The following is a 12,961-nucleotide window of genomic DNA, read 5'->3' on the forward strand; positions in this document are numbered from 1 at the left end:
AAGGTAAGGACTGGGGATTTGCTTCTTAGATCTGATTTCCAGCGCCCCCTCTATGAATCCTTAGTCATTCTTTTGCTTTTTTTTCCTTTACCTCTATGCAATGTTTACTTGATGTGAGATCGTTATAAATCACTCACGCCGTTGTCCATCTCTTCATTTACGCTATGTGGGTCAACAGAGATCGATACTATAGTTTATCTTTTTGTTTACGCTACCGACGTGTACGCCTGTAGCCTTATCTATGTCAATATTCATTTTCTACTCGTGGCGTGGCCCCAATACGTCTGTCTATCAGTGTCAGTTTACAGCTGTACACGTTCACTTTCGTAGCCCTACTTCCCAGCGTTGTGGCGTGTGTGATTTTTGCAATTGTACAGCACAGCACATAAAATCGCCGTTATGGATGTATATGAAACAGATATGGTCCCAAGATTGATCTCTCTGGCACTCCACTTGTTACACCTTGAGGCTTGACTGTCGATAAGAAACACCGTAACATTATCCAGCACAAGACAATGAAAGGATTAAAAGAGATGGAAGGAGGTTAACACGGAAATGTTATTATCGCGAATATTAATAATCATAGGAAGTACTTGTCAGATGTACGGGTTGGGTGATGTTTACTTCCCATGTGACGTAGCAAGCTTTGTTTATAATTACCCCACGGCCCCTCGCTAAGATAGAACTGATGTTATTCACGACCTCTTTCCACAGGCCCTTGCAGCCCAGATCTGCGCTACTTCCAGTATAGGTGAAATGTGGACTCCTTTGGAGTGAGCTACTTGACTAGACTGTTATCCCAATGGTACAGCCTAGCCAAAGCCGACACTCTTCTTACGCGGTGTATCCTCAAGCACGTGGAGTTCTTTAAAAACCATGTGTCAATTATGTAATCATATAAAGCAGATGTAAATGTTCCCGGTAACGCATGGGATCTTCCCAGGCCAATCATTCTACCAAAGTCGGGGTGCATTTGACTAACTCTGATTAAAAACACTTCAGATAACCTCTTACGAAACGCTGATCTAGATGTGGTACGTCACTTGTCTCTCTCTATATATATTTCTCTGCCTGAATGGTTCATTATCGCCATAAGGTTTACAGGTCTCAAGCCTCGTAGCCTAGCCTTGCTTCCGTCTCCCGGACCTTCGAGTCGCCTAAGCCTGTAGCTGCTGCCTCAGGGAGCCGATCCTCACACCATCAACCAAGCTCTTGGTCAGGCCAGCCATGTGGCTCCTGCTGCTGCTGGTGGGCCTTGGCCACGCCCAGGTCATATCCATAGGGAAGTGTCCGGAGTTCATCCCGAAGGTGGACTTCCAAGTGGAGAGGGTGAGTAATGACGCTCCTAGGAGGTGGAATGGGATAATAGGGACAGCCTAGTCTGTTACTGGATGGTAGTTTGTAGTTTCCTGTGTTATTTTGTATGAATTATCTTTATTTCTCTTTTTTTTATTATCTAAAACGAGTATCCATACCATCTATTACTTTACTGACTCTAACATGCGCAGAAACAGACTATTTGAAGCTTTGATTACATAATTCAGACAGAAATAAACATATCTCATCGACTGTAAGGCATTAAACGAACATTTAGACGGTAGAATTGAACGTAAATAGAATGATCATCCTAACATGAAGTATTTCTCCACCTTCCAGTACTTGGGCAAGTGGTACGAGATAGGCAGGTACCCAACTGTAGACGAATACGGCCAGAGTTGCAACTTCGCCGAGTACAGTGATAAAGGTGAGTATAATAGCGATTTCACACATTGAGGAGGCGAAAATAACGATTGTACCGATTAACAGGAGATTTAGGGTGATTGACGATGATAATGACGGTAATCTTAGGCGTTTCAAAATAAAGGAGCCAGCACGACCGATCTCATTCGTTCACTTGTTCATAGATGGCTGAGGAGGGGGAATCCATCGCATTTAAACTGTGATTAAGTTACGAAGAAAATACATTATCATTCATACACCGTCCGTTGAACTGCCTTTCTTTGCATACAGGCAACGGCTGTTGTATTTGTTGACTATGGTGTGTGTGTCTGGACGTGAAAAGTTATGTTCGTCTTACCCACCAGGGGACGGGACAGTCAAGGTACACAACGGAGGTCTGAACGCTGACGGTGTCTTCACCGAGATCTTCGGCTACGTGGAGCAGACTGATGTTCCAGGCGCTCTTCTCCTGCACCTGGATGGTGGTGAGTACTTGTGTGTGTGTGTGTGTGTCCCTACATCTTTCGATAAAAAATTCACTGTCAAAGTCATTAAGCTGGTTTAAAAACCTATAGATTTTTTAATCCCTGTGGATAGGGGAGAAAGAATACTTCCTTCGCGTTCCCTGCGTGTCGTAGAATGTGACTAAAAGGGGAGGGAGCGGGGGGCTGGAAATCCTCCCCTCTCGTTTTTGACTTCAAAAAAAAAAAAAAAGAAATGAACAGAGAGGGGCAAAGTGAGGATATTCCCTCTTAAGGCTCAGTTCTCTGTTCTCAACGCCACCTCGCAAATGCGGGAAATGGCGAATATCTATCTATCTATCTACATAGATAGGAATTGAGTGAATTGGAAAGATGGGGTATACCAGGGTCGACGTGCTGCCAATGGATTGAACCAGGGCATGTGAAGCGTCTGGGGTAAACCATGGAAAGCTTTGTGGGGCCTGGATGTGGAAAGGGAGCTGTGGTTTCGGTGCATTCTACATGACAGCTAGAGACTGAGTGTGAACGAATGTGGCCTTTGTTGTCGTTTCCTTTCGCTACTTCGCGCGCACGCGGGGGGAGGGGGGAGTCATTTCATATACGGCGGGTTGGCGGCAGGAATGGATGAAGGTAGTATGCATGAATATGTTCATGTGTATTTCTGTGTATGTCTGTGTATGTACATGTATGTATACGTTTAAATGTATAGGTATGTATATGTGCGTGCGTGTGTGGGCGTTTATGTATATACATGTGTATGTGGATGGGTTGGGCCATTCTTTCGTCTGTTTCCTTGCGCTACCTCGCTAACGAGGGAGACGGCGTTCAAAGTACAAGATAGATAGATAGATAGATAGATAGATAGATAGACAGATAGATAGATAGATATAAGAAACGGGGACCGACGAATGTAAACTTTCCCCGCACATGCACGTAATTATACATATATACACCATTATTTGTGTATATATATATATATATATATATATATATATATATATATATATATATATATATATATATATAAGCGTGCTTGTACATTCATGTATCCGTGTCATTCCTTCTCATCTATTTGCTTAAGTTTCTCTATCCCATTTATCCGTTTTCTCTTTCCCATTCTTCTTCAGTTTTTTCTTTCATACCCTTCCTCTCCATCCTATCCATTTGCCTCCTGTGTTCCTCTCTCTCTCTCTCTCTCTCTCTCTCTCTCTCTCTCTCTCTCTCTCTCTCTCTCTCTCTCTCTCTCTCTCAGGCGGTGGGAGGCAGTCATCCACCGACTAAGACAGCACATCCCGCCCGGGTATCGGGGGAGGAATAATGACAGCGATGCAATGAGTCGTCGTCACTCAGGCTATACAGTAGAGGCCGTCAAGTTCCCTCTCCCTGGACCACGTTTCTGTCTTTATTCCTCCCTCTCTTACATACACATCATTGGCATCAACTCCTCTAACACCAACTCTCTCCATTTGGTACATAAACACGCCACCACATGTACCTCTCATTACCCTTTATTCTAAAAAACTTTAAATCTTGTTACGTCAAATCTCTGAAGTTACGAACTTACCCTGACCCTACAAAAAGGTATTTTAAGATACGCATCATCATTCTACCCATCTTAACTACCTTAACTACCTCTACGTCTACGCCCATCAAGTCGGTTTAGGGTCACTGTTTGCATTGCTACGGAGCAACGCCAAATGAACTCTCGTGTATTGGAGGAACGACTGAAACCCAGGTACTCTGACCTATTTCTCTTGGTCATAAGTGAAGCCCTTTTATGGCTTCGCAAATAACATGGGCTTAGGCAATATTGTTGGCTTCCTGGTGGGGGTGGTAAGCAGCGGTGCATGTGGTCTCGGGGCGTCGTCTCTCGCGGTAAGTGGTTAATGTCTAGGTCGAGTCCAGCTTGAAGAAATGGTTTTCGTCAAAATCTGTGTCGCATGAGGGTACCTGCCCTCGTCGGTAACCTTACCAACAGCTGTTCTGTAAGAGTCTAAAAGTATGTGGTGTTTCGCGTCGACCCAAAGAACAACACGATCCAATTCTATTGTTGTTGGTGGTGAGCTGTTGATAACGACCACTACGTTTAGTTCCCCATCTCATTTAAAGTAGAACACATCCACAGGGTTTGCATGTCAGAGTTCTCAAAAAAAAAAAAAGACGTCTAGAACAATTCATTTTTGAAGTTGATTATGTCTTTGGACACCAGTTTAAGAATGGAATGTCACCGCTGCAAGTAATGCCTCCCATTCTCTCTCTCTCTCTCTCTCTCTCTCTCTCTCTCTCTCTCTCTCTCTCTCTCTCTCTCTCTCTCTCTCTCTCTCTCTCTCTCTTTGACATCTTATGTTTAGTGTAAATGATCACACTGACTACCCCCCCCCCCCCGTAGATCTTTCCAGAAGACATTGACTGAGCCCCCCACCCTCGTAGATCTTTCAGAAGACATTGGGAAAGACATGAGAAAGTGTAGGGTTTTAAAGCTTCGAGGTCTACGTAGGGAAAGAAACAGGTATCAAAACGACCCACCCTTGAGTTGCCAACGGCTACACATTAATGTGACGCAGCAGCTTGCCGAGTATCGCGTGGTCTAGCTAGTGGCGGGGGCACACAAGATGGCAGCTCTTGGGAGCAAAAACCAAAGTAATACCTATACCAACATTGCGGCGTAGGGAGATAGATCGGCCGGAGGGAACAAAGTGTGGGAGGGAAGCCGTAACTGGGAGGAAGCTTCAAGACGAGACCCAAATGCCATACCCAATCAGGAGCTCTGGATATGTCAAGGGCAACTACATAGTGCACCACAAAGTCTTTCAAGGAAGATAACCAAACATACGAAACGTAGGAAGGAATGTCACATGTGGATCTGGCCTTAAGGAAGCCATACTGGTACTCAGAAAGAAGACCGCGTGATTCAAGATGTCTAAGGATATGGGAGCTGAGGAGGAGTTTAGGTACTTTGGAAATGGTAGATGTTAAAGCAACAGGAAGATAGCTAGATAAGTTAGGACGGTCAACCCTATTCTTGAAATCGGGATGCACCAACGCATACTTCCAAGAAGGAAAAGTTCTGGGTTTTTAAGCGCAAACGGAATAGACGAGCAAGCACAGTTGCAAGTTCAGAGGCACACTCTTTCATTACTCGGAGATGGATGTCATCAGGACCATAAGCCTTGTTTGTGTCCAGAGAGACGCTTTTCAGAGTCAGAACGCTTTTCAGAGTCAGAAAAGAGATTAAGGGAAAAGGCATAGGATTAATAAGAGGAGCATCAGGGGATGAAGGAATGTTAGAGTCATCCAAGGTGGAGTTAGAGGGGAGAAACGGGAACCAGAGTTGTTATGTCTACGGGAAAGACAGCTGTTAAAGTGAAGGAAGGGTAGAGCGACAGTTGTTGTTAGAGATGCCCTTCACTAAAGACCAGAAAGACCTATCAGTGGATGACGGGGAGAAGTTATCACAACTCCTTTGAATAAAGGAACGCTTCGCCTCATGGTTAACGTGCTTGCTTTGATTACGGACAGTGATAAAAGCTGAATGGGAGTCAGAGGAAGGAAAGTCTTTCCAAGCCCGATATGCCTGATCCCTTGCCTAACCTCTGTTTACTTTTGCATTGTACCATATGTTATCTATTTCTCAAAACATCATCGTAAAGAATTTCCTTATTATCCTTGTACTTTATTCTTAGTTTACAGTATTGTTGTGTAGTATGATACCGAACAATGAAAAATACTGCATCCTATTCTATTGAAAGCACCTTCCTTGTTTCAAGACTGCTATATTACAATAAGCCCAACTGTATCATCCCTCAACTGGAACGTTGAGATGATAGGTCACTTTTTTTCTCCCACTAGTCCCATTTGTGGGCAACTACAACGTCCTGGAGACCGACTATACGACCTACGCGTCCGTGTTCTCGTGTGTGGACATCTTGGGCGTTACTCACGCAGAGGAGGCGTGGATCCTCGGCCGAGGCCGCTCCCTCTCACAGCAGGAGATGGATACTGCCCTCGCCGCCTTCGCCAAGTGGGGCATCAACACCAAGCCCTTCCTCTCCACTCCACAGGATGGCTGTACTGTCCATTAGATCATCCATGTCCTTCCTCCACACCCATGGGGTAGGATTAGCCTGTGTGCGAGTGTACTGACTGATAGCTCATGCCGTGTGTGTAGTCTGCAACACTGTCGATGAAGTGAGAGAGGAAGCCTAGCTTGGTCAGCGAAAGATGGCTCACTGGCAACACAAGACCGGGTTAAAGTACTTATGCTGCTGTATTTTGGTTTGGAAGCCCATGAGGTTGGTTGAACCTGGTCAAAGACACTATGGGAACTCTACAAGTAAGGGTGTAATGAGGGAGTAATCAGTAAAATGAAGACGTGAGTGAAGTTTTCTTGATGCGAGAACTTGTGAATATTGCTGACAGGATCCTCTTCCTGGGGCTGTTTAGCTGTGGTCTTATCTCCAATATTACTGTGGCCAAGAAAACTGGCAAATGAGAAGATTCATGTTACTTAGCGAAGTAAAAGACTCCGGCGTCTGCTGACTTTGTTCCCATGGATGAGTGAATGAGCCTCATACATGGTGGGTCAGAATGGGGAACTTGGATCTTCAAAAGGAGTTAGGAGGTGTTATGGATTGTACCGAGAGAAAGTGTTTTGATGTTCATGTTTCAGATCTTTATACTCATGTATATCTGGTTTATGTATAGTTAACTTTTTCACTATTCAAAGAATTTTTTTTTATATAAATAATGTACCAAGTTGTACGACATTTCAGAGAATAAATGTCAATAATTTTTATTACATGTTTATGTATCCTAGTCATACCACTGTGTTTACCATTCCACTCCTGTATAGGTAGTACAGAGTAGATTTATTTATCACGTTGTCACAGGTTGTCCTTTGAGCATGGAATCTCGTGATCAAAAATCTGTATGTTGTCCATTATGTAATCAGTAACGGAATATAAACAAATTACGCTTTCGTTACCATCAGCATTCTACAATGTATGATATCTGACGCGTCATCCTATAAACTGAATACATAAAAACGATGTCACATAAAGCCTAAATCTCGGATGCATTATGCGAGTTCTTATAAAAAACCTCCATACTGCCTCCCCCTAACGTACAGATCCGGGACCATGAGAGAGAAGGGAAGATTGAAGATGGTACAGTGTCAACGAAATTAATCAATAGATTTAATCGATGTACGAAAGATACAGCAGACAACTAAGATGGCTTTGGGCACTTCGGTCGAGTGAACCTAATCCACTTTCTATGCTTGTTTGATGCATGGCGTCTGCTAGATGTAATGAGGATTTTAGACTCATGCACGCCTAGCTCCACTTCTTCGGGTTTTCTAGTTAAATCCACAACAAAACATTACCTCTACATATTTCATCTGCGATTATCAGTACGAGGTTACGTGGGGCCGCGTGGATGCGTTTGTAAAACTCCTCAATAAGTATTTACATCTAAGCTATAATGTGTATTACATTACATGGTTGAGATATAGACTATCTTCATATAAATGACACTGTGCTTCTGGAAAATACAAGTGGGAGTAACAATATATCATCAAGATTGATCCTGAAGGGTAGATATACAGTATTAACAAAGAAACTATCCACTAAATCCTTGTTACATTGTTAGGTTTCTTATACATTTTATATTTCAATTTTGTTACAAAGACAACAAGTAACTACTCGAAACAAAGTCAGAAAACAAAATGTGAGGCCTTCCAGGTGAAAGGTACAAACCTACTTAAGGGGAGAATAAATGATTAATTGACAAAAAAAATGAGTGAATGTTGGGAAATTAACTATTTCAGACATGCTTTTATCACTATAACATACTTTGTTATTAAGGGAAGGCTCTGCATTAAATGAAGGAAATATAAACACCGGGGTTAAGTCTTATAACCATATGAAGTATCAAATAAAAGCGGGTGAGAGTTTTGTTAGTGAAATTCATCGATGTTTACAGCGTAGCTTGGAAGCCATTGTAAACAATATGTGGAAGACTTTCTGTTGTTCCCCAAGGGTACTTCATGGCCTACCATTTTCATGACAGCAGTCGGTCATTCTCAGACCAAAGTCGACGGCGAATTAGAAATAATAGTCACTGATGATCAAGGTTGTAAACAAAAGAACGACTATTGGTACGATCTTCGGGAAATACGAGCCTCCTGGATACAGACGAGGGATTCAGGACGTTGGAAAAAAAAAAAAGGTTCTCATACTCCTCCGTAAGTGTATAGGAAGGGCAGGACGTTCTACAGGTTGGCACAGTCCTCCTGCGCAGTATACAGGAAAGGTTCAGTGTTGATGCCCCACTTGGCGAAGGCGGCGAAGGCATTTTGCAACGCCTGCGGTGTGGGAGAAGGAGTGCGGGCTAGGATCCACGCTTGTTCTACGTGACTGATACCAAAGATGTCCGTACAAGTGTACACGGTTGCATAGTTGGTGTAGTCGGTCTCCAGGACATTGTACTGGCCCACGAACGGGACTAGTGGGAGAAAAGAGGGACTTAGACATCATCACACTTTTTTTTTTTATTTCGTTGGTGATGGTCGAACGATATCCTATGACACTCACAAGAAAACGTACATGAATGAATATTCATTATTTCAGTCGCCTTCGTTTATACCTCTACACAATAATAAGAAAATCTATCACAATTTTGGTTGCTAGATCATAAGTTTGATAGATGTCAAGAGACTTTTAAAAATTTATACAAACGATCCGAGATGGATCTGCTCTGCACGGGACAAATATGATTGCTTTTCCGGTAGCTAGTCCGTTGGAATTTGAGCTTAGGCCTATTAATCATCAGGGTCATTTTGGGCTTAAGCCTATCCATTATCAGGGTCATTAAGGACGTCAACGTCAAGCTATACCCAATCGTGCAAAAATCTTTGAACACCTTTCTCAGGTGTTGCTCACAAGCTTTAAGCTTTTAAAACCAGTGAACAATTCTTCGAGAGATGTAAAGATAAAACAACCAGAGGCCATAACATGAAATGAAGCGAGAAACTTGTTAGAAAATGTATAAAGAAGCACCATACGAAAATAATGGATGAATAGAATATACTAAACGATGCAACTGTGGAGTTTAAGAACATCGTATGATAGAGACAATTCAAGAGACGGGGGCTCCACGAGTGTAAAACTCCCTCCCCGTATAGTACAAATAGGCAGTGACACACACACACACACACACACAAGTACTCACCACCATCCAAGTGCAGGAGAAGAGCACCTGGAACATCAGTCTGCTCCACGTAGCCGAAGATCTCGGTGAAGACACCGTCAGCGTTCAGACCTCCGTTGTGCACTTTAACTGTCCCGTCCCCTGGTGGGTAAGGCGAACATAACTTGCCACGTCCAGACAACACACACTGTATACCATATACAACAAATACAACAGCTGTAGCCTGTATGTATAGTAATACATTGAGACTCTTCAAAAGACGGTGAGTATAGCCTATTATAACAATGATATAGCTTAAAATTGATAATCAATGCATCTTTTATTGTCAAACTTTGGTTAGATAGTTTAATTCTTGTTATCAAATTGAATGATGTCTATTTAGCTGCCACTGACGATCACATTTGAATCATAATCGTTCCCATTATAGCAGGAATATTAATTCTGTCCCTTGAGGACGACGGTACGAACTCTAAGCTGTCAGTACGACCCTCGAGTACGACCGCACGACTCTCGAGTACGACCACACGACCCTTGTGCGACGGTTTGACTTTCACCCTGATCCTTGAGGGTTGAGTCAAACCTCACCATACTACACCTTTGGCTCAAAGGCTTAAGCTACACCATCACTAAGTCTGTGTATAGATGGTGAGGTAAGACTTAGAATATAACCTCAGTTTAGGGAAAATGTTCAGCCCTGTGGATGATAAACACAGTCTTTTTGATTCTGTGACGAACTCCAGCTATGGTGGGGGATCTGAACGAGTCTCTCGCTCATCCTTGGAAAAAAAAAATTTATTTACATGGACATTATCATATCCAGAAGTGAAAACAGAAACATAAATAGTTTATTGAATGTAAACATGAGAGAATATGCTATGAAATGACATCAGATTGAAATATTGGACTATTTATTTCTTTAAAATCCATCGAAGCCACCTTAGCTACGCTGAAAGAGAAACCGCTATAATAACAGAGCTAGGGGAAAGCGATGAAAATGATAGGGACGTGGGAGTTTGATATATCTTTTTAATAGCATATCACAAAAAATCATTCCTATGCAAACGTACAAAGGAAGGAAAGAATGACTGTAAACTCTTGCGTAATCTGATATTTTACATGAGGGCTGCCATCTAGGAACATAAATTGGCACTATGGAACTCAAGATCGTAACTTATACAAACCAATATGTGAGCAAGCATTATTTAGCTATAATTTACTTTGTATATTGTACATTATACCCATAAAATCCCAATGAGTATTGCTGTCAAAGTTGTTCACCATCAGCATCCTATCTATTGTATTGTTACTACTATTGTTTCTCCCAAAGCCCAAATGAAAGTGGCTGCCATACTCACCGTTATCGCTGTACTCGGCGTAATTACACCTCTGGCCTATTTCGTATGTATTTGGGAACCTGGCAATCTCGAACCACTTGCCCAAGTACTGAAACAGGAGAGAAATACTGATGTTAACAGCTAGGCACTTCACCTCGCAAACAAGTCTCAAGCTTAAATTTTTTTGCATTGAATGAGATAAAGTAAAATCTGTTTTGCTCTCAAAGCAAGCAAATGATTCTGAGTATGAATGCTTGTGATTAAAAGTTATCAAATTAGTTTCTTTCACCAAAATAGGTCTCAAGGAAAGACTTCTTGTGCGTATGTTAGTTGACAGCAAAGGCTGGACACTCTTCTTAGCGGAATGAAAATATTAGTTAATTTGTAATTCATCAGTACAACAAAAACATCTTTTCTGTCTAACCTCGAAATCTTCATCCTTCGTATTTTCTATTATCCATCAGCAACGTATCTCTATATCCGTGCACTATGGCCAAGGGTTCGTATCCTCAATCTCCGCCATCCTTACTTCCCATCCTTCACTGTCCCTATTATCACGTTCCACCTCCCAGGAGCGTCATTACTCACCCTCTCCACTTGGAAATCCACCTTCGGGATGAACTCCGGACACTTCTCCAAGGATATGACCTGGGCGTGGCCAAGGCCCGCCACAAGGCCCACCACCACCAGCAGGAGCCACATGGCTGGCCTGACCAAGAGCTGGGTTGATGGTGTGAGGATCGGCTCCCTGAGGCAGCAGCTACGGGCTTAGGCGACTCGAGGGTCCGGGAGACGGAAGGAAGGCTAGGCTACGAGGCTTGAGACCTGTAAACCTTATGGCGGTAACGAACCATTCAGGGAGAGAAATATATATAGAGACAAGTGACGTACCACATCTAGAACACCGTTTCGTAAGGGGTTATCTGGTGTTTAGTTATGGTAGTGTAAACGCCTTCCGACGATGATGAATGACTGGCTTGGGAAAGTGCCATTCTGGCGTCAGGAACATGGACACCTGCTAGTGACATCGTTGTGTAAGGGTTCGAGTCTGTCACGTCACAGGGCTATTGACTACACAACCCGTACATATGACCCAGATTTCCCTCATGTTTATCTTCGTTTTCTTCCTACTTTTGTTCGCTCATTTGTGTTTATTTCGTATTTCTTTATTCTGTTACGTCATTGTAGTCTCGTAAAATACATTTCTAATTTTTTTTTTTCAGTGATAACACTAAGCGGATAATCTTGCATCTTTTCTTTCAAGAATATATTCTTTTTCCCTTAGACGATGCGTTTGTCTGTGTCCTGCACAGAGCAAAGGTTGTGTACATGAAGGCCATATATCCCCCTCTTCCTCAAAGAATATCTCCTCGTGCAACCCATGTTTCTGAAGCCATCTTACCAAAAACTATGACTGTCGGATCAGAAAAGACTCCTTCCTCTCGACGTGGAATTAGCTTTAATTTCCACCCGATGCCCTTACACATATTCGTGAGTTGGAGCGTTCCTTTATCCAAGGGAAGTGTGACAACTTCTCATGTTTGCTCCACTAACGGGTTTTCTGATCTCTGGCCAAAGGTACTTCTAAGGGATTCTGTCTTTTTGCCTTCATTTACGCTTTTCTGTTCCATCGACAATACAGTAGCTGTCTTTCCCAATGACAAAGCAATATCTCTCTCTCTCTCTCTCTCTCTCTCTCTCTCTCTCTCTCTCTCTCTCTCTCTCTCTCTCTCTCTCTCTCTCTCTCTCTCTCTCTCTGTTTTGTGTTGCTTAGTTTATACCCGTGCTTGCTTAGCTTATACCCATACTTGCTTGGTTTTCTCACCTCTGTCTTAAAAGCCAAGAGCTTTTCATCTAAGCAGCTTGCATCAGTGAAGCATGTCCGAAAGAAAGACGACCGCTTTAACCATTCTAACAATCGTCTTGTATTTGTGACTTGAACTATTTCCAAAGTTATTCGATCTCTTCATAACCCCTGTTCCCTTAAGAATCATGAACCCATAGTCATTCTGATCATCACTATGGTTGAAAGTCTTTGGATAAGATGGGGTATTGGGATCTGATCTTCAAGCTCCCTTCGCATAGCTTCCCTCTCTGTACTCATGTTTAGCTTCCTCCGCTGTCGGTCTGTTTTCATGACTGGTGATGGCTTAATCTCCCTCTCATGTAGCACGTAGAATACTTACAGAGCTAATGTCAGTCAGAGGCATTCTCCTC

At 42.8% G+C, this 12,961-nt stretch overlaps 2 protein-coding genes across 2 annotated transcripts; one reads left to right on the forward strand and one right to left on the reverse strand.

Annotated features, from left to right (window-relative positions):
- The first annotated feature begins 1,093 nt into the window (after positions 1–1,093).
- Positions 1,094–6,577, forward strand: LOC139751161 (apolipoprotein D-like). Its single transcript, XM_071666265.1, has 4 exons — positions 1,094–1,329; positions 1,657–1,744; positions 2,085–2,204; positions 6,051–6,577. Exons 1-4 carry the CDS (start codon positions 1,228–1,230, stop codon positions 6,281–6,283), a joined length of 543 nt encoding a protein of 180 aa, XP_071522366.1. The 5' UTR covers positions 1,094–1,227; the 3' UTR covers positions 6,284–6,577.
- Positions 6,578–7,827: 1,250 nt separating this feature from the next.
- LOC139751153 (apolipoprotein D-like) lies at positions 7,828–11,597 on the reverse strand. Its single transcript, XM_071666253.1, has 4 exons — positions 11,333–11,597; positions 10,766–10,853; positions 9,432–9,551; positions 7,828–8,705 (listed from the first exon to the last, which is right to left on the reverse strand). The coding sequence occupies exons 1-4, from the start codon at positions 11,444–11,446 to the stop codon at positions 8,473–8,475; spliced, it is 555 nt and encodes a 184-aa protein (XP_071522354.1). The 5' UTR covers positions 11,447–11,597; the 3' UTR covers positions 7,828–8,472.
- Between the last annotated feature and the right edge of the window lie 1,364 nt (positions 11,598–12,961).

This window comes from Panulirus ornatus, chromosome 1, assembly GCF_036320965.1.
Source record: "Panulirus ornatus isolate Po-2019 chromosome 1, ASM3632096v1, whole genome shotgun sequence".
Lineage (NCBI taxonomy): Eukaryota > Metazoa > Arthropoda > Malacostraca > Decapoda > Palinuridae > Panulirus > Panulirus ornatus.

Coding starts and splice junctions, on each gene's coding strand:
- LOC139751161 (XM_071666265.1), top strand. CDS start 1,228: ATGTGGCTCCTGCTGCTGCTGGTGGGCCTTGGCCACGCCCAGGTCATA. Junction 1,330..1,656: donor TGGACTTCCAAGTGGAGAGG/GTGAGTAATGAC, acceptor TCCACCTTCCAG/TACTTGGGCAAGTGGTACGA. Junction 1,745..2,084: donor CGCCGAGTACAGTGATAAAG/GTGAGTATAATA, acceptor CTTACCCACCAG/GGGACGGGACAGTCAAGGTA.
- LOC139751153 (XM_071666253.1), bottom strand. CDS start 11,446: ATGTGGCTCCTGCTGGTGGTGGTGGGCCTTGTGGCGGGCCTTGGCCAC. Junction 10,854..11,332: donor TGGATTTCCAAGTGGAGAGG/GTGAGTAATGAC, acceptor CTCCTGTTTCAG/TACTTGGGCAAGTGGTTCGA. Junction 8,706..9,431: donor TCTCCTGCACTTGGATGGTG/GTGAGTACTTGT, acceptor TTCTCCCACTAG/TCCCGTTCGTGGGCCAGTAC.